We start from the raw sequence: 27,848 nt of genomic DNA, 5'->3' as shown, positions 1-27,848 counted from the left end.
CAAAGGTGAGTTAAGCACACAGCAGCAGAAATTTACATGCGTGAGCCCATAGGCCTCACTCCAGTGACACAGGTAAAAAGGCCTTTTCACATTTTTACTGATCACTACATGCATTCTACTACCAACACGCTTGTACTACTTAATTCCTTTCAAAGGCAGCAGCCTTTCACCACTATGAAGGTAGTACTCTGGGTACTACCACCAGTCCAACAAGACCATAATCTGCCCAATAGGCCTATGACATGGTGCACACGCATGATCCGTGTTCACCCATGAAAACAAAAATGAGCACCAGGGATCCAGATAACGTTGCAGCAAGGGCACTCAGGGCAGTGATGCACGCTTGTCACCATGCAAGGAACCTTTCCATTTCAACACAAGTATACTATTCTGCTCAAAATGAAACCAAAATCAGTTAATAAGTTGCTGCACTTTGTACCTATTCATTTTAGCTTCTTGTGCTACTCTTACATCTTGTCTCCTTTTAATCGATCAAACTGTTCCAGCTGACGTACATATTTGGAATTTACATTATGCTTATTATAAGACTGGCAGAATGTGCGCCTCTGGTATCTGCTATTGCCTTATCTCTTTGATAGTTAATGGTTTACTATGATGCTTGTACAGCTAGATGCGACACACTGTAACTGGCACTTGTCATATTTAAAACAAATAAACAGATTATAAGTGAATTAATACGTTCAGAAAACACTTTCTGATGTCAATAAATGAGCAATAGTTATGACTGCTGCTACAAAGCTCAGAGCATGAGGAATGATTTATGACGTGCTACATAAAATAAAATATTAAAGTGAAGCAACAGTAAACAATTCTCAAAAGTGGTAGGTTTATGACTAATCTGTCCATCTCAATAGTCAAATACATCAGCGCTTGCAGTATTCTGCCAGCACTCAGACACACACCAGACTGAGTTATTGGAAGCACACGTCAGTCCCCTCTCAAGGAAGACCAGGCCAGTCTCCTCCTAAAGAAGAACACAGCCAGGTTCATCTCTCAAGAGAATGCAATGCCTTTTTGTTACAGAGAGAGTCAGGGAATTTCTCTCACTTAGGATAGCCCAGTTCTCGAAAACAGAAGGTTTGGCACATTAATTCCTCGAAAATGCCAGGACAACTTTACCCAGGATAAGGGCAGTTCTATCACCGAAAAGGAGAGATCACAATAGAACAGTTTACATCCAAGCATTGACTATACCTGAGATCTCCATAAACTCATCCAGGTTTGGCTGCAGTGGGGTCAGATCTGGCTGGATCATGTCTGCATTTCCTGCATAAGCTGAAAAACGAAAATATGCATAAAATGCCACTTACTTCCCTTCTCCGTCTTTCAGTAGACAGCCTTACTCTAGTCAATAAACAACAAGCAGACACTACTGAAATGATACAAGCCCTAATTGACAAAACATCTTATTAATCTAGGAGTTTCTTTCACCCTGATGAGGAGGCCCACACTGCTCAGCCCACCAAAAAAGAATCATGACGATAGCTCAAGAGCTGATATTGTCTCTCTCTATACGCGGCCAAAGCCTTTGACTCAGTGGAGTGGCCATATATGATTGAGATCTTGGAAAAAATTGGTTTTGGGACCAATTACTTGTCCTGTTTTAGGCTGCTATATACAACACCCAAAAAAGAATCCCGCAGGAAGGACATTAAGTAGGAAGACGCCTGATCACTGCACGAAAGGAGCTTTGCTTCAGGGGCACGGGCAGAAAGGCAGTTTTGCCATAAGTGGAATTGGAACACAGGCATACAATTTTTTGGACAGAATGAAAGTCTCTCCTTTCAGCAGGAGCAAGTCTGTCAAAATCCTACCGTAGTCTTGGACAGTGTGGTGCGCTTCATGGTTCTGTGTGGTGGTGAAGAGTGTGTCAGAAATATCTGCCAAAAAGCAATCCAGATCGAAGAGCTGTCTGTCATAATCCTCCGCTCCGTCCCCAACCTTGGGAGCGCCAGGGTAGAAGAGAGAACTGCACCATTTCTCCGAGGTGGAAGTCCAAAGGGGGCTGTCCTGTAGAGGATTAACATACAGCATCTTAGCAGGAAAAACCGCGCCCAATACACCAAATCGACACACCAAGACCGCTACCCGACGAAAGAAAAACCAAAGCAATGGGTTAACAATCAAGCCATCTAGACAAGCTTCCCAATACACCTACACATGTCCACCCGAACCACAGCACAAACCCAAAACGACAACCCAACACCCAAAAGGGGAGGCATTTCCTCATATTGCCTGATAGTTAGCACTGAGCAAAAACTCCCCAATAGGAAAAAAGGGCAAGTCATCGTAAATGAAGACTTGGGAGCCCCTTGCATGCTGTCAAGCAGAGTTAAGAACATTAGAGATTTCTGCAATTGTTCTGCTTATGACTAGACATCCAACGGACTTTCATGCAGGGCTAATCAACAAGAATACGAAAAACCCCTCCTACAAAGAGAGAGGAGAGGATGGCTTGTACTCACCATTGTGGCGTCAGGCTGCTCTCCATTCCTGTGTGGTGATCTCCTCAGCTAAAAAGAAAGGGACAACAGAAAATGACAACTAACTACCCATTGCGCAACGTTTTCGAGGCAACAGATGAATCTAGTGATACAGAAAAAGAGTTCAGATATTTTGTAGCCTTGGCAAGAGAGATGAGAAAGGTAAACTTTTGGCTGTGTGGGTCTGGAGAAAGACACTTAAGAGGACCAGCAGGCCACAGATGGTGAGAGAAAGTCGCCCTACCACCTGCGCTTAGCTTTTCGCTGACCCTTGGCAAAGGGACTCAAAAGGGGTTTTTCTACGCATCTGTTTTCAGTCACCTTTTTCAAGTCTAGCCAGTGCTGTAAGGGGTTAAACAAAAACTATCCTCGGGTGACACTTTGAAGGTATTGGCACCGAACTTACTGTACAGGACCAGCACGTTCAAGAACAATTCATCTAGTAACAGCGGTTTCATGATCGCCATCTGATGAAACCGACATCTGGCACTCCAGGCCTGGCACTGGAGTTAAGGGCTATCGGTGACAAGAGTGATGGAAACATCCCCACTTTCTCAGTCTTCACAATCTGATTTCAATAAACAAAAGTGCTGTTGGAAGGGTTACATCTTAGAAACACCTGCACTTTGGATTTGAAAGCAGTAGAATAGGCAGCAGAGAGTTCAGAGTTCACCCATTCAAGTTTCTGCTGCAATACCCATTAGACACACTCCCTGGCACCATCTGGTACCATCACATACAAAACGTCACCAATGCATTGTAGTTGTTTTACAGTGCCATCCTCTCAGAAACCTGCAAACCAGATCAAGAATGGGTACACATACCACAGCCAGGTGCATACATTTTATATCTGAAACCTTATAAGTAGTTAATGATGCTCCTCAATAGAACCCACTCCTGAGACTCGACGATGCACCATGTGGTGGTGAAGTTAAATGTGCTACAAATGCTACAGTGAGAATATTTTTTGCACCCATCTGTTAAGGCAATAAATTAAGTGAACATCAAATCTGTCCTCCCGCCTCAAGATTTTAAAACAAAAACAGCCAGCTAGCACCACCACCACCACCAGTCACAACTCCCACCCTCACTCAAAGCAATTGTTCCAATTGATTTACAATGAAAACTACTCCCTGTCTTCCTTGATCTATCTGCAGCTTTCACCACATTTGTCACCACAATACTAACCAAGAGAATTGTGGAATATGACCTATCATCAAGACCACTAGTAGGCGATTCCAGTGCTACCTCTACAATTCTGCCCTGTTTCTATGCCAAGACAACCACAATCGACAAAACAACAGTTAACTTTGAAACACCTGAAAAACTTTACACTTTTGCAAGCAATGATTTGCTTGACAAGAACTGGCTGAAATTACTGATCCTCTCTACAGCTCCAAATTCTTCAGGCTGCTCACAGCTGGACCTATCATAGACTCTGCACAACTTAACACCCTCTACAATATCTAGGGAGGATTCATCTGTATAGGCAGGATATGATATAGAGATGCAGGAAAAACTTGTGCAAGCGCCTGTGGGTAGTCAGATCATCTTGAACAGTTTAGCCGTATGGACAACATTGAATATGTATCTGGGAGAAAACTATGTACCTTACTAGGACTCAGCCAAACTGTGCTTGAGTCAGTCAAGCCAGTCAACGGTACGCACATTTTGAAAATCCACTTTACCTGCATAACCCTCAATGAACAAGAACAAAAATGAGTCAAATCTACCTTGACAGAGGAGAAAGGATGAAAAACATTTACAATGGATCCAAGAAACAAAACAGGTGTAAAGTCCAGCCAAGGAAAAATAACTTACATAATTTAAGCACAAGTCACAAGGTTGTAGACTTCTGCACTGAGCAACATGGAAGTGCATTGGTCATTATCCAAAGTGATGGGGGCAGTCTATCACATCCAGTAACTGCAGCCTATCATAGAACATATCTACTCATTTTATAGTTAAAACATGGGCAATGACAGGAGATGAGGAGAAGTAAGAAAGGAGGTGGTCACTGGTCAGCGCTGCTTCTCCCCATCTCACTATAGAATAAAAATATTCATTCATAACGTATAGAACAAATCAGCAAGTGGCTCCTTCAAAACCTATTGGGAAATTGGACTCAAGAAGAAGAAAATTCAGATTAGGAAAAAGTATAAGTAGTCGTTAACAAAAGAGATTCATAAGCCTAACGTGCTGTAGTAGAATGGCTGCTTTGCAAACTGCACCAAGTAAGTAATGCTTGAAAAACTTAGATAGATAGCCTGGCCTCAGCACTGCAATCCACTCTAATAGAAATATGTGTTACCGCTCGAGTTCCTAACGACCCTCAAACTGTATGAATGCACATCTCCTTCTTCCTAGCTTTTCCTTTAAAGATTCCTTCTCCTTTTTATTGGGCCAAAATTCACCATGTGACAAGGAAGCGCTCTTATAATAAGGCGCTGCAAGCAGTAGAGTTGATTGGCTTTAAAGATATTTTTGAATTCTCGCTGCAAGGAGACTACAGTTCCCGCCTCCTATTCCTAAAGAAACTCCGGTGTGCGGCTGCTGGCTCTTTTCCAATTTTTAATCAGGTGTAGGGCTGTTGCCATGAACACCGCTACGTTGTTGCGAGGAACGCAGGAGAGGTTCCTCCTTCCAGATTTCCATTCTGGTGTACGACCGCAGCCCTGAACACCGCTACGTTGTTGTGAGGATCGCAGGAGCAGTGCCTCTTTCCTGATTTTCACTCAGGTGTACGGTCGTTGCTGTGAGCACTGCTACGTTGTTGCGAGGACCGCAGGAGCGGTACCTCTTTCCTAATTTTCACTCCTGTGTACAGCCGCTGCTGTGAACACCACTACATTGTTGCGAGGGCCATATGAGTGGTTCCTCGTCATTTTACGCTGGAAACATCCTCCCTTACAACAGCATTTCTTCTTGGCAGGCTGTAGGGGATTTTCACTTACAGTCATACTCTTCTTTTGTGTTCTTCACTGCCTTCCTGGCAGTCTGCGGATTCCTCTCTTCTGGATTGAAGAACTCACCCGTTCCTATGGTATTTACTTTTTTATGTTATATGTTGGGTTTAGTGTACTGTCCTAATGGACTTCTAGGACTAATATTATTCCTGCAATTTGCCATTCCAGAGACAATTCTTTTGGGAACCTTTAACGCTTATTCTGTAGTAAGTGAGTGCATTGTATGCTTTCAGAACAGTAAGAGTAAAGTTTTCTCCATTGGTTGTATGATACCCCTTTAATTGACCTATTTTCATACGATTGTGTCTTCCAGACAGTGCCTCTACCTTGTGGCCCCAAGAACAGAAGAGGTAGAACCCGTCTTCTCTCCTCATCCTTCATCAAATAGAAATCCTGTTACGCCATTGCCCTGACGTCTTCTACCAAGGCATGTTGGTTTTCTCTCTCTTTCCTTTCCACTTGGGATCAATCGCCCATCCTGTTCTAAACATTGTGGAGGGTTGGTCTGGAGGTGAGAGGGGAGACTATCGCCGTTACAGCGGTTCCTGGTTTTTAGGTGAGTGGGAGAATATTCGCTCAAAGGGCCACAGTAGTGGTATAGATTCCATTCCAATGATTTCTATTTATTTGATGTAATGACATTCATGGTGACCCTGATGTCTTCAAAACACAAATACGCCCTGGATTGTTTGGCTATAGCAGAATGTGTTTTTCTAATACGTCAAGCAAATGACTAGTTGGCACAGATATACTTAGTTTCTACCAGCTCTCAGAGGGATAATCAGTTTTAGGTGTCACATCTTCTGTCAGCAGTCTGCTGATCGGTACAGCTGCCTTGGTTGGGGGGGGAATCTTACGACTTGGAGAAGCTGTGCTACTTTGTCTATTTCCTTCTGACCTATATTAGGTTCATTTTCGAAAATCAGAGTGACTGGAGATGTGCTATCTTTTAATGAGTGACATTCTACAGGAGAGCCGAGCTCTGGTCAAACTAGGTACACTGTGAAGTGTACCTCCATTTGTAGTGAAGGTTATAACTGTCTCTCTAACCATTCTGACCTGAATATTGGTGGTGGCAACAATTAGAGCTCATATGCCTAAGAATTCTAAACCTTCACCCTTAGTGGAATGGCTGCCCCATGGCCCTCTCCCGAAATTCCTTGCTCAGCCTCATGTGGTAGATTTATGTGCCTTTCACTAGTGTTTAACCTCAATGGAACCGGTTGATTTGTGACACTGTGTGACCGGCTGCACAAGATTGTGGGCTGCACTGCAGGCTCTCCTTGGTGGTGGGCGTGACACCATGCCTGTTACCTCTACCAGGACCTACTCCCAGAAATTGGAGAATCTTGGTAGTGGTGGAAGGAATTTCTACCCCTTCAACAGTGAGTGAAAGTTTCAGCTGGACTCAGTGAAATTTCTTTCAGCCCTCGATTGCTGTGATGATGGCTATTTCCTTGCACAAATAGCTCTCCAGCAGCAGGCCTGCTGTCGGACCCCTCCTTGAGTCTGCAAAGAATAAGAAGCACCTCCTGAACAATTGAGACGTCTTGCAGTAAACCTAACGTTTGTTTGTTCAAGCTACACACCTTTGCCTACAAAGTTAGCTATATACTGGCCCCCTCGTAAGCCAGAAACATATACTTCATATGGCATTCAACAGAACCGATTACAATAGTGTTGTGAGAGAGAAGATTGCCTGGGATAGAAAATATGCTACTGGCTGTACTTTGTATAGCTGGGCATAAGCCTTAGATGCGTGGAGAATCTTTGCTGTTATTACAGGCTAGAAAATGAGTAAATTAATTTCGCAACATATAGAAGCTGCACGGGAGACACAAGATCCTTTCAGTCCAATTGGCCAGTGACCAAAGAGAGCGATTTTCAATTACCTCAAAATTAGGAGCTGCATAGACGCTGTGGTGAGCCTCCACTGTCCCTGAGCAACCACAAATAATTAAGGTAGCCATTTCTGCCAGCTTTCAGCCACAGAAGGTCCAACCTAATACATTTTTGGAAATACTGAAGTTTAGATAAACAGTTGGGACCAAGCCGTATTCCATAGTAACCTGGTGGGACTAATTGAGTCATAGGGTTTCTGGTGGATGCCACTAACACCCAAAACCTTTGACTGCCAGAATTGCTCTTTCTAAGATACCAAGCTCAAAGTTCCATCCCCCAAGAGGAATACACAGTGTTTCCAACTGCTACATTTGTCCATGATGCTTCAAGAAACTTAAAGACCATCTGGGTTCTTACCAAGTCCTTGTGAACAGGGCCCTGAAAAGCCAATGGCTACTAGATTCAATGTACTCCTGCTTGATAGGACATCAGCACGGTGGACACTCTGAATTCATCTCATTTTTAGGGTGTCACCTTTGTTGTTTGGGTGCTGAGTTTGGGGGTTGCCTGATTTTCTGAACATCTGCGGTCCATTCTGGATGCGGCCCTGATATTGCTTGACCTTATTGCCGCGTTCAACAAGGTCTCCCACCGGATTCTTTTACATCGTCTGGAGGAGGCCGGGGTCGTTGGCCCAGCTTTGGAATGGTTTAGATCCTTCCTGTCGGACAGAACATTCCAAGTATCTGCTCCCCCCTTTCTCTCCCGTGCCCAGTCCATCGGGCAGGGTGTTCCTCAGGGCTCGGCCCTGAGCCCCGTTCTGAACAACCTGTACGTGCAACCCCCAGCCGCTGTGGTCAGGGACAATGGTCTCGTATGCCGATGATACGCAGTTGGTGGTGGCCCTCTCCGACGACCCTACACGGGGTGCTTCCAGATTTCGGAGTGGCCTGGCAGCCATCGCAGAGTGGATGTCCACCAACTGCCTTCAGCTCAACGCCAATAAGTCCGAGGTGTTGTTGGTAGGGAGAGATCAGGGACTTTGAAGTGAGCAATGGTGGCCAAAGACTCTGGGTAGTGCTCCCACCCCCAAGCCGGTAGTAAAAAATCCCCGGATATGGATAGATTCCTCTCTCAGGTTTCAGGAGCATACGAAGAAAGTAGCAGGCACGTGTTTTGGCCTGCTCCGGGGACTAAACCCTTTGCTGTGTTTTTTTTACCCTTCTACCTGCCAGACGATTGTTCACGCGGCTATCCTGTCCAGAATGGACTATGCAAATTCGCTCCTTCTAGGGGCTAACAAGGCATAGGTGATTCGTCTGCAGCGAGTCCAGAATGCGGCAGCTCGGGTCTTGCTTAGGGTTCCTAGAAGTTGCTTTGTGACGGGGGCTATTCGACGTCTGCATTGGTTGCCTATGATCAAAAGAATTGTATTTAAAACCCTTTGTTTGTCTTTTAAGATTCTTAAACTCTCATCCCCTGAGATCCTGTCCAATTTGTTGATATCGTATATACCTACACACCAGCTACGCTCTGCGGGACAACTTTTGGTTACGGTCCCTCGAGTGAAGCGTCTCCGAGCCGGGGGACGGTCCTTTCGCTGCATAGCGGCAAATTGTGGAACTCCTTACCTTATCAGATTCGGTGTCTGGATAGCCTGCTCATTTTCCGAAAGGCTGCAAAAACCTATCTTTTTCCCGTGGCTTAGCCCCAGGTTTCCTCTCTGATACTGCTGCCAGCGCCGGGACGCCTCCTTGCTGAGGCAGCTGTGCGCTTTATAAAAATGGAAAACATAACATAACATTTTTGGATCATTTTACCAGCAGCTCACCCAAAGGGATCAGATATCCACTAGATTTTCCAGCTTTTACCTAAACACATTGAAATACGAGGCCCAGATATATCAAAGTAATCTTGCACATCTTAATCTTTAGGTTGATACCTCTGTCCCACTGGCTGAACTTTGTTTACACATAGTATTGGAAATCTGACAAGTCCCGAAAAAACAGAGCACCTGACAGCTGCCCCTTACATAAAATTAGCCATAGAGATCTTTGTTATATAAAAATCTAGTGCCCACGGTATTAGTACCAAAACGTTTGGCATGTTGCATAAGAGGTTAACACCAGCAGAGTTTTTTACTAAGTTGCATAAATGTAGCTTCCTTTTTCACGTACAAAGCCCTACTCTTCTCTGACATTACAGCAGTGGCTGGACATTGAAGTTATTGAGGGCCTACAGTGCCCTGCTGTATCGGATCGGAGTTTCACTATAACTCCTATCTCCTGATAGAGTATGTACTGACTGCTCAACCTTACTAGCCCTGGAGAGCTGAGTGTCCAAATCCAAGTGTAGTATGTACCTGTCTCGGGGAAACAGTGGTATATGACTGCGTCTACATAAGATTCTGCACATAAACTGACTGGTCCTGTACACTAAAAAAATACCTCAGTCTGTTGAGCAGTTGACTAACTACTCAACCTTAAAGTATTTTACTAGTCTGAGCTAGTTCTCTGAAATCTCTATAGTTGTTTATTGGGTTTGTCCTGATTCACCATTTTGCAGCAATCCATAGCATTGCTGCCAGTGAACTGGTAAACTGTTTTCAAATGTTTCAGTGCAGAAGCTCGAATACTTTATATTATGTTAAGTTTAAAGGGCACACTTTCAGTGATAGGGTTTGTCCACAGGGTGAACACTATTACAAATCAAATACGATGCCTATGCCTCTTGCTTTTTGTATCCAGCAGCATTCACAGACTCGAAAATGAGGTCAGATGTACAGAAGGGTATTTCTTCCGGCTTTTTGTACCATCCACAAATGTATCTTTACCACTTAAAAATGATAAGCTTTCCTTCATTGAATGATATATGTGGTTGAGGTAGGTACTTCTTAAGGCTCCGTTTTTCTTGTGTTTGACTGCCAGCCACAAACCGATCAGTGTTTCGCCAACAATCATTTGGCACAAAACGTGATGATCAAGAGTGACACTTACTGAATAAAATTGGCCATTGAGAAGACCCCGGAAAACCCCCAAAGGATGTTTACATAATCTTTGAAGTGCTGTTGTATAACTCAAAGTGAGTTCTTGAGGGTCTGTGGTTCAGCCCTTTAAAATGTTCCATTCTTTGGTTAGATGCATCACTGAGCCAGGTGGCATTGATCAGTTTCCTATGTCTTTTTCTGCTCTGGAGCTAAACTTGTGTGGATCTTACTAAAACGTTTGTCAACTGATTTTGTGCCAACGCCATACTACATTTGGGCTAGTTTTTAGTTCAGTCCGGTCTAAATTAAACCATTTCTTAGAAGCCTTTACTTCTGGTAAGACCTTCTTGTAGCAAAACCTACTGCAGGAAATTACTCACTGTGATGTTCGTCTCGAAACAGCGGCACCTAAACCTTAAATGTCAGACTGAAACTTGTGAATCATCTTCTTCCGGCTGATTGGTTGTTGTCATTTGTGAGGCAGTTTAATTATAGTTAGTCTTTGTTGGTAGTGGTTCCTCTTTTGAGCTGTTATACATCATGTGTAGGGATTTTATGTATTCTTCCCAATATGTAGAGTTTATATGATTGCAAATGGGGGGGGGACTGCCGGCGTATCGAGGTACAGTGGGATTGTGCCTTGCATAAGTTGCTGGTGAATCTCGGCTGAGTCTAAAATCTCTTGCCTATGTAGGTTTTGCTACAAAAATCGTTGGCAATTTCTGCGATTTAGCGAAATTACTGGAGACTTAATTGATGGGAAAATTCTCCCTCAAGTCATCCATTGCGGAATGTTTGGATCGTTTACAAGCTATCGTGACCCTGTTGGCCTCTTCTAGCTCACAAATTGCAAGTGTGTTCAGTTTTTGTAATTTTTGATCTATGGCTTCCAATGAAGTTTACACTTCTAGCATGGTGTTTGGTTGTTTGAGGGTTAGTCTGGAAAGTGTGGATATCATCATATTTTGCGCCGAGAGAGCACCTAACAATTGGCGGATTCATTTTTGGCTTCATCGTCTTCTACAAAAATGTTATCATCTTCTGCTGAACTCTTGGATGCTAGATTCTAGAAGATCCTCATCCGTTACCTGATATGTGCAGGACTAAACACTCTGGTTGGAAGGTTGGAGGTGAGCATTTCAGTCCCTTGTTCGTTGATTATGATTTGGAGGTGGTGATGGTAAAGCCACAGGTGAATTAAGGCTTACAACTTGGCTTGGTTTGACAGGGCCTAGCATTACTCATTTGACAATTAGTTTTGTCTGCACTGGAACTTTTATAAGATCAAGGTATGAGGGGCCATGGCCGTGTAAAATCTGGATAAGCTATACAGATGGAATAGATGATCAGCGAGTTGTTTTGCACTACATTTCAAGCGTGACACTTTTCCAGTTGGTTGGGTTGTATGCTTCCTCTTGCTGACTCTTTTTTATCATGCCCTTTTGTTGCTTGTTGTCTGTGCCCCCAAAAGTGTGAGGGGAAGTGTATTTGGATATGCTCCTGTTATCAGTCTTTTTATGATTATCTGTTTTATATTTATGGTGCAGTGTGGTTTGCTACAGGCGAGTAAATTTAGATTATAGAGGACTACTTGGTTCTAAACAGTCTGCAGGAACAACTGCAAGAGCTTGAGAGCAGTTAAATAATTACATATGCTGCTTGTAAACAGATAGTTGTAATTTAATTTTCCAGCTGCTGAAGTAAATAAATACTTGTTGGTTGCCAAAAATGGCTCCTGATTTCCTCAGGTCATTGGTTAAGTTGTTCGCTGATTTGCACGAGAGCCTATGACAAATGGCCTCCAAATGGTGCCTCAGTTGAGGCAGTGGTGATTAAGGTGCTCCAAGGCCCACCAGCTCCTGCTCAACTTTTGCTGCCACAAGTCGGCCATCTTCTCGCAGATCGCAGCCCAGGTCTCCCTTACCGCAGCGAGATAGACTTCTTCCTCCCACTGGTTCCCCCGGCGGGCAGGAGTCCACTAGTCCCGTGGCAGCAAGGATATATCCATGGTCACAGTTGTCCACAAGATATGTACGAGCGACAAGCAGCTTCTGCAGGTGTGGCATAGTTGTATCTGGCACCCGCCTACACACATTTTGAAGGACTGCAGCTGGGCATTGCTACATCAGTCTCAGGTCCTCGGGTGAGTGTGAGTTCCTGAGGTGTGAGGTGCTCAGAAGTACGTAGGAGCTGCTAAGCCACTCAGTAATTGCTTAGGCAGTCTGCACATGTCATCTTTCAGCCACACATGCAGATCAGACATCTTTAATATCCTCAAGTTGCTGGAGTAGCAAGGAATTCGGCCTTCTGGGAGAACAATTTGCTCTTACCTTTTTAAATAATAATATCTCTCAGATTCAGCCAATCATTTGGGGGGAGGGGGGGCTGAGAACTCAGACCTGACTAGATGGGACCCAGCCACCTTGAAGCTAGAGTATTTCATAGATCCCCAAGGAACTGTTACATTTGACTGATATACTGAATAGGCACCTTACAAGGGTGGCTAATTCACAAGCACAAAAGATGATTGGATACCCTGGAAACCGTGCCATAGCTATTTTCTTAAAAACCCATCATGTTTATGGCTCCAGTCCCCACTGAATTTATGGATTATAATTTTATAACAGCTACAGTATTGAGCTTCTTGAATATATCTTGCATTTCCAACAACACCACCTTGCATCGTGGTGAGTTTTCTAATTATCGTTCAGATTCAAACATTGCATTTTCCCTTTACCAGCTAAAGATAAGCGCTTTCGTATTAGGAGCATCCAGGCTGGAAAAGGAATGCAGATTCAGCCTTAGTGTGTATAAAGAGTTCCTGGAGCCTAGGTCAGGGTAAGATCAAAATTTTGATAAAACATTCAGTATTAATAGATAGTCTGTGCAAGCGGCTGAGGTAGTGAAACATAAGAAGTAATGGTCAGCCTTCCTTTTAACCTGGCGAGGGGATTCTCAAGGGGAGGGGCGATCAATGAGCAGGGAAGCAGAAAAGACCACATCTGAATGACTACTACTAAATGCTTCAGATGGGGACTCACCATAAGGTGATGGTAGAGGAAAGTCATGCTATACGCTGAAAATGCGGATGTATGACGTTACAACGCATACTTTTACAATGCCTACTTTTACAACGAAACTTTTACAACGCAAAAACCATTACAACGCATACATTTACAACGCATGTTTTTACAACGCAGATACCTTTACAACGCATACCATTACAACGTAAGTATTGGTAAGTATATAATAATTTTTTTAATGTAAATTGATTACATTTAATTTAATTTAATTAATTTAATTTACATTTAATTTTACTTTATTTTTACCCTGTACCCCTGTACCCCAAAACCCAAACCTAGCCCTGAACCCTAAAAATACCCCTTTACCCAAAAACCCAAACATAGCCCTGAACCCTAAAAATACCCTTTTACCCAAAAACCCAAACCTAGCCCTGAACCCTAAAAATACCCCTTTACCCAAAAACCCAAACCTGGCCCTGAACCCTAAAAATACCCCTTTACCCAAAAACCCCAACCTGGCCCTGAACCCTAAAAATACCCCTTTACCCAAAAACCCAAACCTGGCCCTGAACCCTAAAAATACCCCTTTACCCAAAAACCCAAACCTAGCCCTGAACCCTAAAAATACCCCTTTACCCAAAAACCCAAACCTAGCCCTGAACCCTAAAATTACCCCTTTACCCAAAAACCCAAACCTGGCCCTGAACCCTAAAAATACCCCTTTACCCAAAAACCCAAAACTAGCCCTGAACCCTAAAAATACCCCTTTACCCAAAAACCCAAACCTAGCCCTGAACCCTAATAATACCCCTTTACCCAAAAACCCAAACCTATAATATTTTAAATATAATTATATACTTACCAATACTTACGTTGTAATGTTATGCGTTGTAAAAGTATCTGCGTTGTAAAAACATGCGTTGTAAATGTATGCGTTGTAATGGACTTTGCGTTGTAAAAGTTTCGTTGTAATGGTAGTGCGTTGTAAAAGTTGCGTTATAAACGTTGTATACCTGAAAATGCACCAGCCTATTGAAAGACTGACCTCTGACAGGTATCACAAAAGATGATTGGATACCCTGGAAACCGTGCCATAGCTATTTTCTTAAAAACCCATCATGTTTATGGCTCCAGTCCCCATTGAATTTATGGATTATAATTTTATAACAGCTACAGTATTGAGCTTCTTGAATATATCTTGCATTTCCAACAACACCACCTTGCATCGTGGTGAGTTTTCTAATTATCGTTCAGATTCAAACATTGCATTTTCCCTTTACCAGCTAAAGATAAGCGCTTTCGTATTAGGAGCATCCAGGCTGGAAAAGAAATGCCGATTCAGCCTTAGTGTGTATAAAGAGTTCATGGAGCCTAGGTCAGGGTAAGATCAAAATTTTGATAAAACATTCAGTATTAATAGATAGTCTGTGCAAGCGGCTGAGGTAGTGAAACATAAGAAGTAATGGTCAGCCTTCCTTTTAAACTGGCGAGGGGATTCTCAAGGGGAGGGGCGATCAATGAGCAGGGAAGCAGAAAAGACCACATCTGAATGACTACTACTAAATGCTTCAGATGGGGACTCACCATAAGGTGATAGTAGAGGAAAGTCATGCTATACGCTGAAAATGCGGATGTATGACGTTACAACGCATACTTTTACAATGCCTACTTTTACAACTAAACTTTTACAACGCAAAAACCATTACAACGCATACATTTACAACGCATGTTTTTACAACGCAGATACCTTTACAACGCATACCATTACAACGTAAGTATTGGTAAGTATATAATAATTTTTTTAATGTAAATTGATTAAATTTAATTTAATTTAATTTAATTAATTTAATTTAAATTTAATTTTACTTTATTTTTACCCTGTACCCCTGTACCCCAAAACCCAAACCTAGCCCTGAACCCTAAAAATACCCCTTTATCCAAAAACCCAAACATAGCCCTGAACCCTAAAAATACCCTTTTACCCAAAAACCCAAACCTAGCCCTGAACCCTAAAAATACCCCTTTACCCAAAAACCCAAACCTGGCCCTGAACCCTAAAAATACCCCTTTACCCAAAAACCCAAACCTAGCCCTGAACCCTAAAAATACCCCTTTACCCAAAAACCCCAACCTGGCCCTGAACCCTAAAAATACCCCTTTACCCAAAAACCCAAACCTGGCCCTGAACCCTAAAAATACCCCTTTACCCAAAAACCCAAACCTAGCCCTGAACCCTAAAAATACCCCTTTACCCAAAAACCCAAACCTAGCCCTGAACCCTAAAATTACCCCTTTACCCAAAAACCCAAACCTGTCCCTGAACCCTAAAAATACCCCTTTACCCAAAAACCCAAACCTGGCCCTGAACCCTAAAAATACCCCTTTACCCAAAAACCCAAACCTAGCCCTGAACCCTAAAAATACCCCTTTACCCAAAAACCCAAACCTATAATATTTTAAATATAATTATATACTTACCAATATTTACGTTGTAATGTTATGCGTTGTAAAAGTATCTGCGTTGTAAAAACATGCGTTGTAAATGTATGCGTTGTAATGGACTTTGCGTTGTAAAAGTTTCGTTGTAATGGTAGTGCGTTGTAAAAGTTGAGTTATAAACGTTGTATACCTGAAAATGCACCAGCCTATTGAAAGACTGACCTCTGACAGTATCATGAAAGAGGCCATGTCTACTGTAGGCCATGCTTAAATTTACAACCTGCAAACCAAGGTAGAGCCTGGAAATCTTGCAACTTTCTTGTTCAAGTCTCCCATCAATACTGTGGTTTAGAGAAAGTGAATAAAACCTCAGAACCTAATTTAAAGTATAGTGGGATGGTTTCCATTAGGCTAGGGTGGCACACGCACTAGTTTTGCCCACCCGTCAGAGACCATCTCACGATACTTAGAGATCTCAAAGATATGGTAGAGATTTTTTATCATAGGCAATCTCACTAAAACAACCATGCCAGCTGAATAACTGTGTCAGGGAAGCCGGAACAGCAATTCTTTTGTTTTCATAGGAACAGAAAATTAATTGTCCCAATGCATGGAGGATATTTGGGCATTTAGGTGAAGTCAGGGGTCCTGCTACAGCTGGCTGGCCCCCAAAGTTTTTCAGATGGCCGAGCCAACTGAACCCGAAGTGATTCAAGTGGCAAAATCACAAGGTGGGAAGACAGGGAAAATGCTGATTTTTGGTGAATGCCCCATTTTCGGCCACCTGTAAATTAATACCTTCACGCTTCCATTGCCCTCTTTCCTCGATATTCCAGCCACATGGGGAGCACTTCTTTGGGAGCAGAACCATATGATCTTGAAAGAAAGGTGAGTAACTTATTACATAACTGTGGTAGAAGATAGAAAGAAAAGAATCAAACCCGAAGGAAAAACTGATACAAATAATGGAAATAAACCCGTTACAGAGAAACCACAGGCGAAAAGCAGACCTCAAACACAACCTTCAAATAACCTTTGTGAGGTTGAATATGAAAGGTAATGAGCTGGGGAAAGGCCTAAAGTAAAGACGAGTGTTCATGTTCCAAGAGTGGAAACTGAAATGGCTGTAGCATTGCAGGGCATACAAAATGTGAGTGTCTCGAGGCCTTTTGTAACACAAAAGCCCTAACATAATTTCTGTCTGTATTTTAATAAAGAGTGTAATGAGAACTAGGAAGATTCGATGAGTAAGAATGGCCCCAACTAGGGATTCTAAAAGACAGGTCAGCAAGAGAGGCTACCAGGAGGATGATGAGTTCTCACCACATCAACCACTATTAAAGAATAAGGAAGGGAAATAAAGTGAACTACTAACCCGTTTCTTGTAGTAAATTCTCCAGCGGTGATATTCTTTCATGACCACTTCAATTCTGCGCTTCCAGTAGTTACCCTCCAATACCACAGCCTATGAAATCAAGAAACAAGGTGTAAGCATACGGTTTACACAAAGATTCTGGCTCTCATGTGGAAAGACGTGTGTTTGTCTGAAGTAGGAAACATAAAATCGGAGTAAAATCAAGGGAGATGCTTCTAAGCACAAAGAAATGTGTACAGATTTTTTCTTCCAAATCAGAGAACATGATAGCAGAGTAAGACTGGCCGCAAGAGCTGTGCATTTTTTTAGCACACTTGGTAGAGAAAATACCTAATATAGACCTCATTAAATGCCACAACATACAAATGTAGGTGTTGCATGCATTCAAGATATGGTCCCAGTAATCACCATAAATGATTCTAAAAAATATTGAGCCTTCCTTTGTACATTAAAATATCACAAATCCGCCACGAAATATTCACAAACTCTGTTAAATGCAGCACAATGAGAGGATGGACTCATCATTCAGGCGGACTACATTTCAGACACTTTCCTGCAGTATCTCACTGGATACAGTGTTCTAACTTTACCTTCGCTGCTCACTCCAAATGTAGCTCTCTCTAAAGGGAGTCCATACAAAAGAGATATTCATTTGCTAATTGCCTGGTTTATCCAGTGAGGTTTTCATGCTTCATAAAATGTTGCCTCTTACCATTAGATCCAGTGTCTATAGACAAATGTGTGTATACCTACTCATGGTCATCAGAACAAAGATCCAAACAGGGCATTATTCACCAGTTCTAGCACATATTTAGTGCCCCAAACTCATGCTGCAAAATGTATTTAAACTTTTTGAGTCAATCCTGTCCGGTTTATATCAGACGATGGTGACAGATGTTGTGTTCTCTTTTCCTGGCAGATATGTTTTTTGTTAAACATAGACGAGATGCTTGAGTTGTGTGGAGCTGGGATAACATTGACTCGGGCCCTGCAAACACCACTGGCATGACAGGTCATAGGGCTGTATTGCCGTTATCCTCTGCTCTTTAGCGTCCCTTCTGCCTCTTTCTCAATCTCAATACTCTGACGTACCCATACCACATATGTGCGATGTGCATTGCACTATTGTGACTCCAAGTTGGTACAGAATCGTGGACAAAATTGACATAATTGTAGAAGGTGGGTGCTTGTACTATGCAATTCCCCTCACATATGTCAAACTTGCCTCGAGCTTCATCTTCACCTCTCAATATCTGGTCTGCTGGATATCGTGCCATGAGATCATGGCATGCCATAAAGTGTTACGAACGAGGCAACAGGACCCGCTACACAATATAGCGGTACTTGGACACTGTTAGACGTGACACCCTTGGCGTGGTTTTCCCCCATCTTTTTGCCTCTGTCTACTGTATTTTTGATGCTGTGCTGGATTTCGTTTTTGCTGGTTTAGATGCTTTGGACACTCTGCCACTGCTGATCAGTGCCAGAGTGTAAGTGCTCCCTATGTAAATTGTCATATTGATTGGGAATACCTGATTGGCATATTTGTATCACCATGAAGTCCCTAGTAAAGTGCACTGTGTGTGCCAGGGCTGGTGATGACAGATGCTACTAGTGGGCCTGCAGCGCAGATTGCGCCACCCACATGAGTAGCCCTAAAATGGTGTCTCAGGCCTGCCAGCGCAGGGCCTGTGTGCAGTCAGTGGACTGCCATGTCCGCCTGGCCAGTGTCCCCACTGGCAGGGCCTAACCCTTCCCTGTCTGTGCACATCAGTCACCCCTATGGAAGGCTCAAGGTACCCCCCCTGGGTAGGATGCAGTGTATGGGTAAGGTAGAGCATGTACTAGAGCAGGTCACATGCTCTGGTAGTGAGCAGCAGCCATTTTGTGTGCTCACTGCTGTAAGGTTATCTTGCTCCATAGAATAACATGGGGGAGGCTGGTCCCATTGGATACCAGCCTATCTTCTCATAGGAAAGAAGGAATTTTTTAGGGATTAAGGCAAAGACGTTTGCACCACTATTTAAATACCATATCTAAGTCCAAAGAATGAAGGTGCTAGAACCGGGCATGTAATCCCTATACAGACCCAACAAGAAAGATGAGGGACACCCACTTCCTTAATTCACTAGACTTTGAAAAAATGGACAGCACCCTTCAAAGTAAATACACAATTTGTGATAGATGATGTCTCAACATTAGTTACAAAAAAATATATTTAACATAGTCATGATTGTTTTCCCAATGTATATATAAACAAGAGACTTCAAATTTTCAATTTTCTTTCTTTTATTCAGTTTTTCATTTTCTTTAAGATATTCGCTGATAGCCTTTGGGCCATTGTATTTAAAAGTTTTGATTTTATTGCAGCCAAATTTACATATTGAGCAATTCCCACAAATGTGGAAACCCTCCGGTTTCTCTGGCCACCAAGTGGACGCATTTTTCTTCTTCACTGGTTTGATGTAACTAGGGCAAATGCGACTTTTTATTGTGGAACCTTTCTTGTACACAACTCTAGGTCGTGTTGACACTATATCCTTTGGTATGGTATCTGACTGTAACAGGTGCCAATGTTTCCGAAGTATGTTGTAAACATGGCTGCTGTATATACCATATTCAGTCACAAAGATACACCGGTTATTAAAATCTGTTTCTCTTTTTTTAGGCTGACTAATCAGGGTATCTGCTCTACGCTTCTTCCTTATTTTGTCCTCCGCAGTTTTGACTAGGTTTGAATCATAGCCTCTTTTTTTTAAATCATGAGCTACTTTATTCAGACCTTTCTCAAAGTTCGGCTCTTCACTGCAATTGCGGCGTACACGTACCATCTCTCCAAAGGGGATTGCAGCAATTGTAGTTTTTGGATGGCAGCTCGCCGCATGCAGAACACTATTGCATGAGGTGGGTTTTTTATAGATATCACTGTGAATTATGCCATTTTTTGCATATAGCCTTAAATCAAGAAAGACAATTTCTTGTTTAGAGCTTGCCATTGTCAGTTGAATATTGCGTTCATTGGAATTAAGGAAGTCAAAATACTGGTGGAGCTTGTCCTCACTTCCCGTCCAAATTAAAAAGACATCGTCAATATAACGAACATAGAAAAGGATATATTCAATCCATTCCTTTGCGCCACGGCCCCAGGCATGCTCCCTCTCATACAGTCCCATAAAAAGGTTTGCATAGGATGGAGCAAACCTGGAGCCCATGGCTGTACCACGTTTTTGTATATACCATGTGTCCTCATGCAAAAATACATTTTGGGTCAGAATCAGCTCAGACATGCTAAGTAGCATGTTGCTATGTTCCAAATGGCATGCATTACGTTGGTATAAATAATGCCTCAATGACCGTAGACCATCCTCCAAACCAATACAGGTGTAGAGACTGGCCACGTCCATTGTCACAAACATAAAATTGTCATGCTCCCATGTTACATCCTCCAGTTTGCACAAAAGTTCTTTGCTGTCTTTTAGGTAAGATGGTAAGTTTTGAACTAACGGTTGCAGAAAAGAGTCAACGTATTCTGCCATGTGCTCTGTCGGTCCCCCATTTCCCGATATGATCGGTCTACCTGGGGGAAAGACACCGCCCTTATGTACTTTAGGCAGTGCATAGATGCACGGATACCGTGAATTGTTTGCCATAAGATATTTGGACTCAGAATCCGAAATAAGACCAGATTCCTTCCATTCCACTAGTCTCATATTGATGTTACTTTCAACTAATTTGATAGGATTGGAGTGTAATTTAGTGTAGCAGTCAATCTCTGATAGTTGTCTGTCTAGTTCACCCATATAGTCCTTTCTGTCCATTATGACTATATTTCCTCCCTTGTCCGCCTCACGTATGACAAGGGAGGAGTCACTACGTATGGAATTCAGAAAGAGTCTTTCGGTTTTAGTAATGTTCTGTGGATGCCTACATTTAGACATGCCGTAATGGGTATCCTCTAATTTGTATAGATCGCTAGTCACATGATTAGAGAAATCCTCAATGGCACTATATGTGTTGCCAGGTGGTACAAATTTAGATCTATGTTTGAGGCCACTTTCAACAGTTGTATCCTCACACACATCCAATCTCCGAGCAAATTCTACTAAATCTCCTATGTCGTCCTGACCATCCAAGGTAGCAATCAGATGTGAAGTATCTATCTCAGAGATGGTAAAATCAGAACGACAAGTATTAAGATTGTTGGATAATGGAGCCTTGGGATGTTCAGCAAAGAACTTTTTTAGTTTTAAATTTCGTGTGAAGCGAAACAAGTCAAGATGTACATTGTCAAATTCTTGTTTATTAGAAATGCAAAAATTCAAACCTTTACACAAAATAGCATTCTCATGGGCATTAAAGCTTTTAGATGATAAATTGATTACATTTACATGTAATCAATTTATCATCTAAAAGCTTTAAAGGTTTGAATTTTTGCATTTCTAATAAACAAGAATTTGACAATGTACATCTTGACTTGTTTCGCTTCACACGAAATTTAAAACTAAAAAAGTTCTTTGCTGAACACCCCACGGCTCCATTATCCAACAATCTTAATACTTGTCGTTCTGATTTTACCATCTCTGAGATAGATACTTCACATCTGATTGCTACCTTGGATGGTCAGGACGACATAGGAGATTTAGTAGAATTTGCTCGGAGATTGGATGTGTGTGAGGATACAACTGTTGAAAGTGGCCTCAAACATAGATCTAAATTTGTACCACCTGGCAACACACATAGTGCCATTGAGGATTTCTCTAATCATGTGACTAGCGATCTATACAAATTAGAGGATACCCATTTCGGCATGTCTAAATGTAGGCATCCACAGAACATTACTAAAACCGAAAGACTCTTTCTGAATTCCATACGTAGTGACTCCTCCCTTGTCATACGTGAGGCGGACAAGGGAGGAAATATAGTCATAATGGACAGAAAGGACTATATGGGTGAACTAGACAGACAACTATCAGAGATTGACTGCTACACTAAATTACACTCCAATCCTATCAAATTAGTTGAAAGTAACATCAATATGAGACTAGTGGAATGGAAGGAATCTGGTCTTATTTCGGATTCTGAGTCCAAATATCTTATGGCAAACAATTCACGGTATCCGTGCATCTATGCACTGCCTAAAGTACATAAGGGCGGTGTCTTTCCCCCAGGTAGACCGATCATATCGGGAAATGGGGGACCGACAGAGCACATGGCAGAATACGTTGACTCTTTTCTGCAACCGTTAGTTCAAAACTTACCATCTTACCTAAAAGACAGCAAAGAACTTTTGTGCAAACTGGAGGATGTAACATGGGAGCATGACAATTTTATGTTTGTGACAATGGACGTGGCCAGTCTCTACACCTGTATTGGTTTGGAGGATGGTCTACGGTCATTGAGGCATTATTTATACCAACGTAATGCATGCCATTTGGAACATAGCAACATGCTACTTAGCATGTCTGAGCTGATTCTGACCCAAAATGTATTTTTGCATGAGGACACATGGTATATACAAAAACGTGGTACAGCCATGGGCTCCAGGTTTGCTCCATCCTATGCAAACCTTTTTATGGGACTGTATGAGAGGGAGCATGCCTGGGGCCGTGGCGCAAAGGAATGGATTGAATATATCCTTTTCTATGTTCGTTATATTGACGATGTCTTTTTAATTTGGACGGGAAGTGAGGACAAGCTCCACCAGTATTTTGACTTCCTCAATTCCAATGAACGCAATATTCAACTGACAATGGCAAGCTCTAAACAAGAAATTGTCTTTCTTGATTTAAGGCTATATGCAAAAAATGGCATAATTCACAGTGATATCTATAAAAAACCCACCTCAAGCAATAGTGTTCTGCATGCGGCGAGATGCCATCCAAAAACTACAATTGCTGCAATCCCCTTTGGAGAGATGGTACGTGTACGCCGCAATTGCAGTGAAGAGCCGAACTTTGAGAAAGGTCTGAATAAAGTAGCTCATGATTTCAAAAAAAGAGGCTATGATTCAAACCTAGTCAAAACTGCGGAGGACAAAATGAGGAAGAAGCGTAGAGCAGATACCCTGATTAGTCAGCCTAAAAAAAGAGAAACAGATTTCAATAACCGGTGTATCTTTGTGACTGAATATGGTATATACAGCAGCCATGTTTACAACATACTTCGGAAACATTGGCACCTGTTACAGTCAGATACCATACCAAAGGATAGAGTGTCAACACGACCTAGAGTTGTGTACAAGAAAGGTTCCACAATAAAAAGTCGCATTTGCCCTAGTTACATCAAACCAGTGAAGAAGAAAAATGCGTCCACTTGGTGGCCAGAGAAACCGGAGGGTTTCCACATTTGTGGGAATTGCTCAATATGTAAATTTGGCTGCAATAAAATCAAAACTTTTAAATACAATGGCCCAAAGGCTATCAGCGAATATCTTAAAGAAAATGAAAAACTGAATAAAAGAAAGAAAATTGAAAATGTGAAGTCTCTTGTTTATATATACATTGGGAAAACAATCATGACTATGTTAAATATATTTTTTTGTAACTAATGTTGAGACATCATCTATCACAAATTGTGTATTTACTTTGAAGGGTGCAGTCCATTTTCTCAATATCTTCTCATAGGAACAAGATGGGACATAAGTGATTGATATCCCTGAACTCAGAATTTAATAACACATCTTTTTGGAAGGGTTGTTTTTAAATTCTGTGTTTGAGAATAGTACTTTTAGAAAGTGGCTGTTCTCTTGTCTAACCTTTCTGTGTGCCTGGACCTGTTTGTGGATTGACTGTCTGGCCTGAGTGTGACAGGGGCTGCAGAGCCCCCAGGAGGTTGTCTGAGTGAGCCCATGGATGAAAGGCAGCATCTGCTGCCAGGGAAGTGGGAGGAGATCACACCTGATAGTGACAGGGCTGTGCCTGCCTGACCACAATGCTGGCTCCACCCCCCTGCTGGGCGACTGTCACCTCTGTCCCTGATACTGAGAGGAAGAAGGAAGCCAGGAAACCCCCAGTGCCTCAGCAACACCCAGAACTGGTTTAGACCGGGCTCAGGGCCCACTTGCACAAAGACTTCAAAGGACTTCAAAGACTTTTTGGGGTATAAGAGAAGGACCCCTGACTACAGAAAATTTAGATTCTACAATCAAGAGGAACTTCTGCTGGAAGAAGGACTGCTGAAAGGGCTGAAGGAAGATTGCCTTGCTGTGTGCTCAAAGGGCTGACCTACCCTGCTATCCCACTGAAGGAGAGGAGAAGAAGGGCTTTGCTGTGTGCTGTGCCCCCATCTGCTTGAACTTAAAGACTTTGCTGTGTGCTGTGTCTTCACTGAATCTCCAAGGGCCTGAGAAGAGCTGGCCTCCTGTTCCTGGAACCCAGGGTTAAAAGGTTCCTAAAGAAACCCAAGACGCTGTGCAGATCGTGCTGTTTTGGACCTGGAGCGTGTGGTGCTCAACTGCTGAGCGTGAGTAGGGATCGGTGTGCTCATCGGCACATTCCCAGCGAGGGTCGGAGGTCTGTGGTGCCTCCCCTCGTGTATCCTACTCCAAAGCGATTGTGCGGCCGAGAGGGCGGTCTTTCCGTGACCTGCGCCCTCAAACCTCATCTGCCGCCTGTTCACCGCCGCTGCCCGGGGCCAGAAATACCCTGAAAAGTCGCCGTTCGTGAACGGAGGCTGCAGCGGCGAAGATCGGAGCCGCCGCGCCCCCATTGGCTGGAGGAGCCGAGCCCCCTCAGCAACGCCGCGACGGGATAGGCCCGTGCGCCGCCGCGTCATTGTTATTGCCGTGCCGTGATTGGCTGAGGAGCGGAGCGTCATCGTTGGCCTGTCCCGGGAGCCGCACTGCCATTGGCTGACTCCCGGGTGTGGAAGGAGGCTCGCGCCGAACGCCGCGACGGGATTGGTCCCCGTCATCGGGACCTCAAGCAGTGCTGTGTGATCACCGCCGGGACCGGGGAAGAGTGACCCGACCTCGCCGAGGGAATTCCCGAAGTGCTCCAGCCCCCGGCCTGCCCGTCTCTGCTCGGAGCGCCGAGCTAGCTCCCCGCCGCTCCCTGAAGGACTGAGAGCGGGCGGAGGGCTCCTGAGACCGGCCGGGGCTGAGAACAAGTGTGCTCTACTCGGCGCGGCGCGCCGGAGGCCATCAAGGGTGTGCGGCAGTGCCGTTCGGAGAAAAAGGAGTCCCCAGCATCCCGGTGAGGCGCGCTTGCAGCGCTTGGAACCCCTGGTGTTAGGGGCTGATTCTTTTGGTCAATTTGTCGACTGGCATTGTTTTTACTGCTCGTTTTGAGAGCTCATTTGAAGTAAGTCAGTATTACTCGTTTTTGATACTGAAGTACAAGAGACTTGAGACTGATTTGATAAAGAACTTCCTATTTACAAGTACCCCCATTAAGATTAAGTGCAACATATTCTTGGAAAAGTGATTATCGTGCAACTGCTTTATTTTCCTGCTGAAACTAGATAAAGATATATATTTTTATTAATATACTTACCTGTGTGGTCTCAGTTTGTGGTGGATGGGGGGGTCTTTGTTTGCATTTATGATACACATTGCCTCAGAGATAAGCCTTTCTGCTCGTGCCAAACTACCTAGAGGGTGAGCAGGGGTTATCTACTTTGTGTAATTCTTCACCCTGACTAGAAAGAAGGGTCCCTACTTGGTCTAAGGTGCTTACCTCTGCCAATTAGAGACCCCCAGATCTAACATTGTTGGACAGCGGTGCGGATTTTGAACTAATAATTGCACTTGACCTGCAGTGATTTCTTGTACATCACTAGTCTAGTTTAGCAGCGCAGGTTGCGCAAGATTTTTTCTTTTTGGTGAAACCCTTTTGTTGAAAAGGTTAGGAAGCATCATGTCTCAGAAAGCAGCAAGCGTGAGAGTAGAATTGGAATTTGAAATTCAGGAGTTGTTCAACTACAAAAAGGAGCAACGGAAGCAATTCTGCAAACAGCTTGGATGCCCAGTGACGGGCAGCGCAAACAAGGAAGAGCTACAGAAAGCTCTGAGGGCCTGGTGGGAGGCCAAACATGGTGATACAGAAGTTGTTATTGGAGAGGGAGGCACACAGGAGAATGCTTTTGTATCCAGTGATTTGCCAGTGAGGAGGACAGCGTCTAGGGTTGGCAGCAACCACTCCAGTAGGATCATCTCTCCAGAGGAGCTGGAGGATAATCAGGAGAGCTAGGGCCCATGAGATTGAGCTTTTTAAACTCAAAGCCCAAGCAGAAGAGAGGAGACTGCGCCTTGAAACTGAGAAAGAGGCGGAGGAGAGAAGAAATGCTCTCGCTTTGGAGGAGAAGAAACTCCAGTTAGCTCATGAGTTGAGCATGAGGGAGCTGGACATTAAATCCAAACAGGTGGAGTCCGGTTCTAATGGTGGCAGGGCACAACCAGTACAGGCGGGTAAAGTATACATACCAAAAGATCTGGTACAGAATTATCAGAGGGGTGAGGATATTTATGCGTGGTTTAGATCGTATGAACTTGCCTTAAAGATGAATGAAGTGCCTGAGAAGAATTGGGGGGCAGGTTTGTGGAAGCATTTTGAGGCCTCTGGGAGGGATGTCTTAGCACCCTTAGAAGCAGCAGGTACTTTATCCTACCCCGCTATGAAGGAGGCTTTGTGCCTCAGGTATGGGCTCACTCCAGAACAGTACCGCCAGAAGTTTAGGAACTTCAAGAAGCTTGATTCAAGTACTTGGGTGGAGTGTGTGAGTATGTACACGCGTGCACTGGAAGGTTGGATAAAGGGCAGCAAAGTTACTGATTATCTGGGGTTGTGTCACTTGATTAGTTGGGAGCACTTGAGTAGTTTATGTGTTCCAGAGCTGCGCCAGCATGTTTTAGACAGCAAGTTAACTGATCCCAGTGAGCTTGCTAAAGAGGCAGACCGCTGGACTAGCACCAGGGTCCACAAGGTGGTGGTAAGTACCCCAGCCAAAGGTGGACAGGGTCCCCAGCAGAAGAGTGGGGGGGACACGGGTAATCAAAAGGAGTCTTCTAAAGGGCCCCAAAATAGTTCCCAGGAGAAGGAGTCTCAACCCCCCAAGTCTAAGAAGTCCGGGCCCCATAAGGGCAAGCAGGACAACAGGTCCCCGCCTACTTGCTATGCATGTAGGGAGGTGGGGCACATTGCTCCCAAATGTCCAAAGAAGAACTCAGCACCCACTGGTGCTCCCACTCCGGCGTTAGCCAGTGTAGTTTTGGGAGGGGGTTTGATTTCCAGTGGGGAGGAGGGGTTAGCAGTGATGACCCTTGTCTCTTTAGGAGACCAAGAGATGGCCCAAGAAACCTTGCTGCCCCAAAACACTAGGAAATACGGGCAGAAGGTGACCATCAATGGACAGGAAATAGAGGCTCTGAGAGACACAGGGGCCAGCGTGACATCTGTCAGGTGTCAGTGGGTGTCTGAAGAGCAAATCATTCCCAAGGTACTCCGACCTGTGGTGGCATCTGACAGTTCAGTGCGCTTCTGCCGAGTGGCAAATGTTTCATTTGAATGGGGAGGAGTCTCCGGTATTTTGGAGGTTGTTGTAAGTGATGCCTTGCCTGTAGATTGTCTATTAGGTAATGACCTGGAGAGCTCTCCATGGAAAGAGGTGGAGCACAGGACTCACTTGGAAATGTTGGGTTTGCCTGCATGGATCTGTGTGTCCACCCGTGCAATGACAGCCAGAGAGGGCGGATTAGCAGAACTGGAGCCTGGAACA

The 27,848-nt window shown here is 43.7% G+C and overlaps 1 protein-coding gene across 2 annotated transcripts in view; it reads right to left on the bottom strand.

The window, feature by feature from the left end:
* The window catches only part of MLXIPL (MLX interacting protein like), an 883,858-nt gene that overhangs the window by 479,416 nt on the left and 376,594 nt on the right, over positions 1-27,848 (bottom strand). For both annotated transcript variants that reach the window (XM_078679572.1, XM_078679571.1), the window contains 4 exons: positions 17,136-17,225; positions 2,487-2,534; positions 1,836-2,031; positions 1,216-1,296 (listed from right to left, as the gene is read on the bottom strand). In XM_078679572.1, coding sequence (XP_078535698.1) covers positions 1,216-1,296; positions 1,836-2,031; positions 2,487-2,534; positions 17,136-17,225 — 415 coding nt within the window. The remainder of the gene's footprint in view (positions 1-1,215; positions 1,297-1,835; positions 2,032-2,486; positions 2,535-17,135; positions 17,226-27,848) is intronic.

This window comes from Lissotriton helveticus, chromosome 3_1 (assembly GCF_964261635.1).
Source record: "Lissotriton helveticus chromosome 3_1, aLisHel1.1, whole genome shotgun sequence".
Taxonomy (NCBI): domain Eukaryota; kingdom Metazoa; phylum Chordata; class Amphibia; order Caudata; family Salamandridae; genus Lissotriton; species Lissotriton helveticus.
Note: the sequence above shows the minus strand (reverse complement) of the source record. Positions and strands in the feature narration are given on the sequence as shown.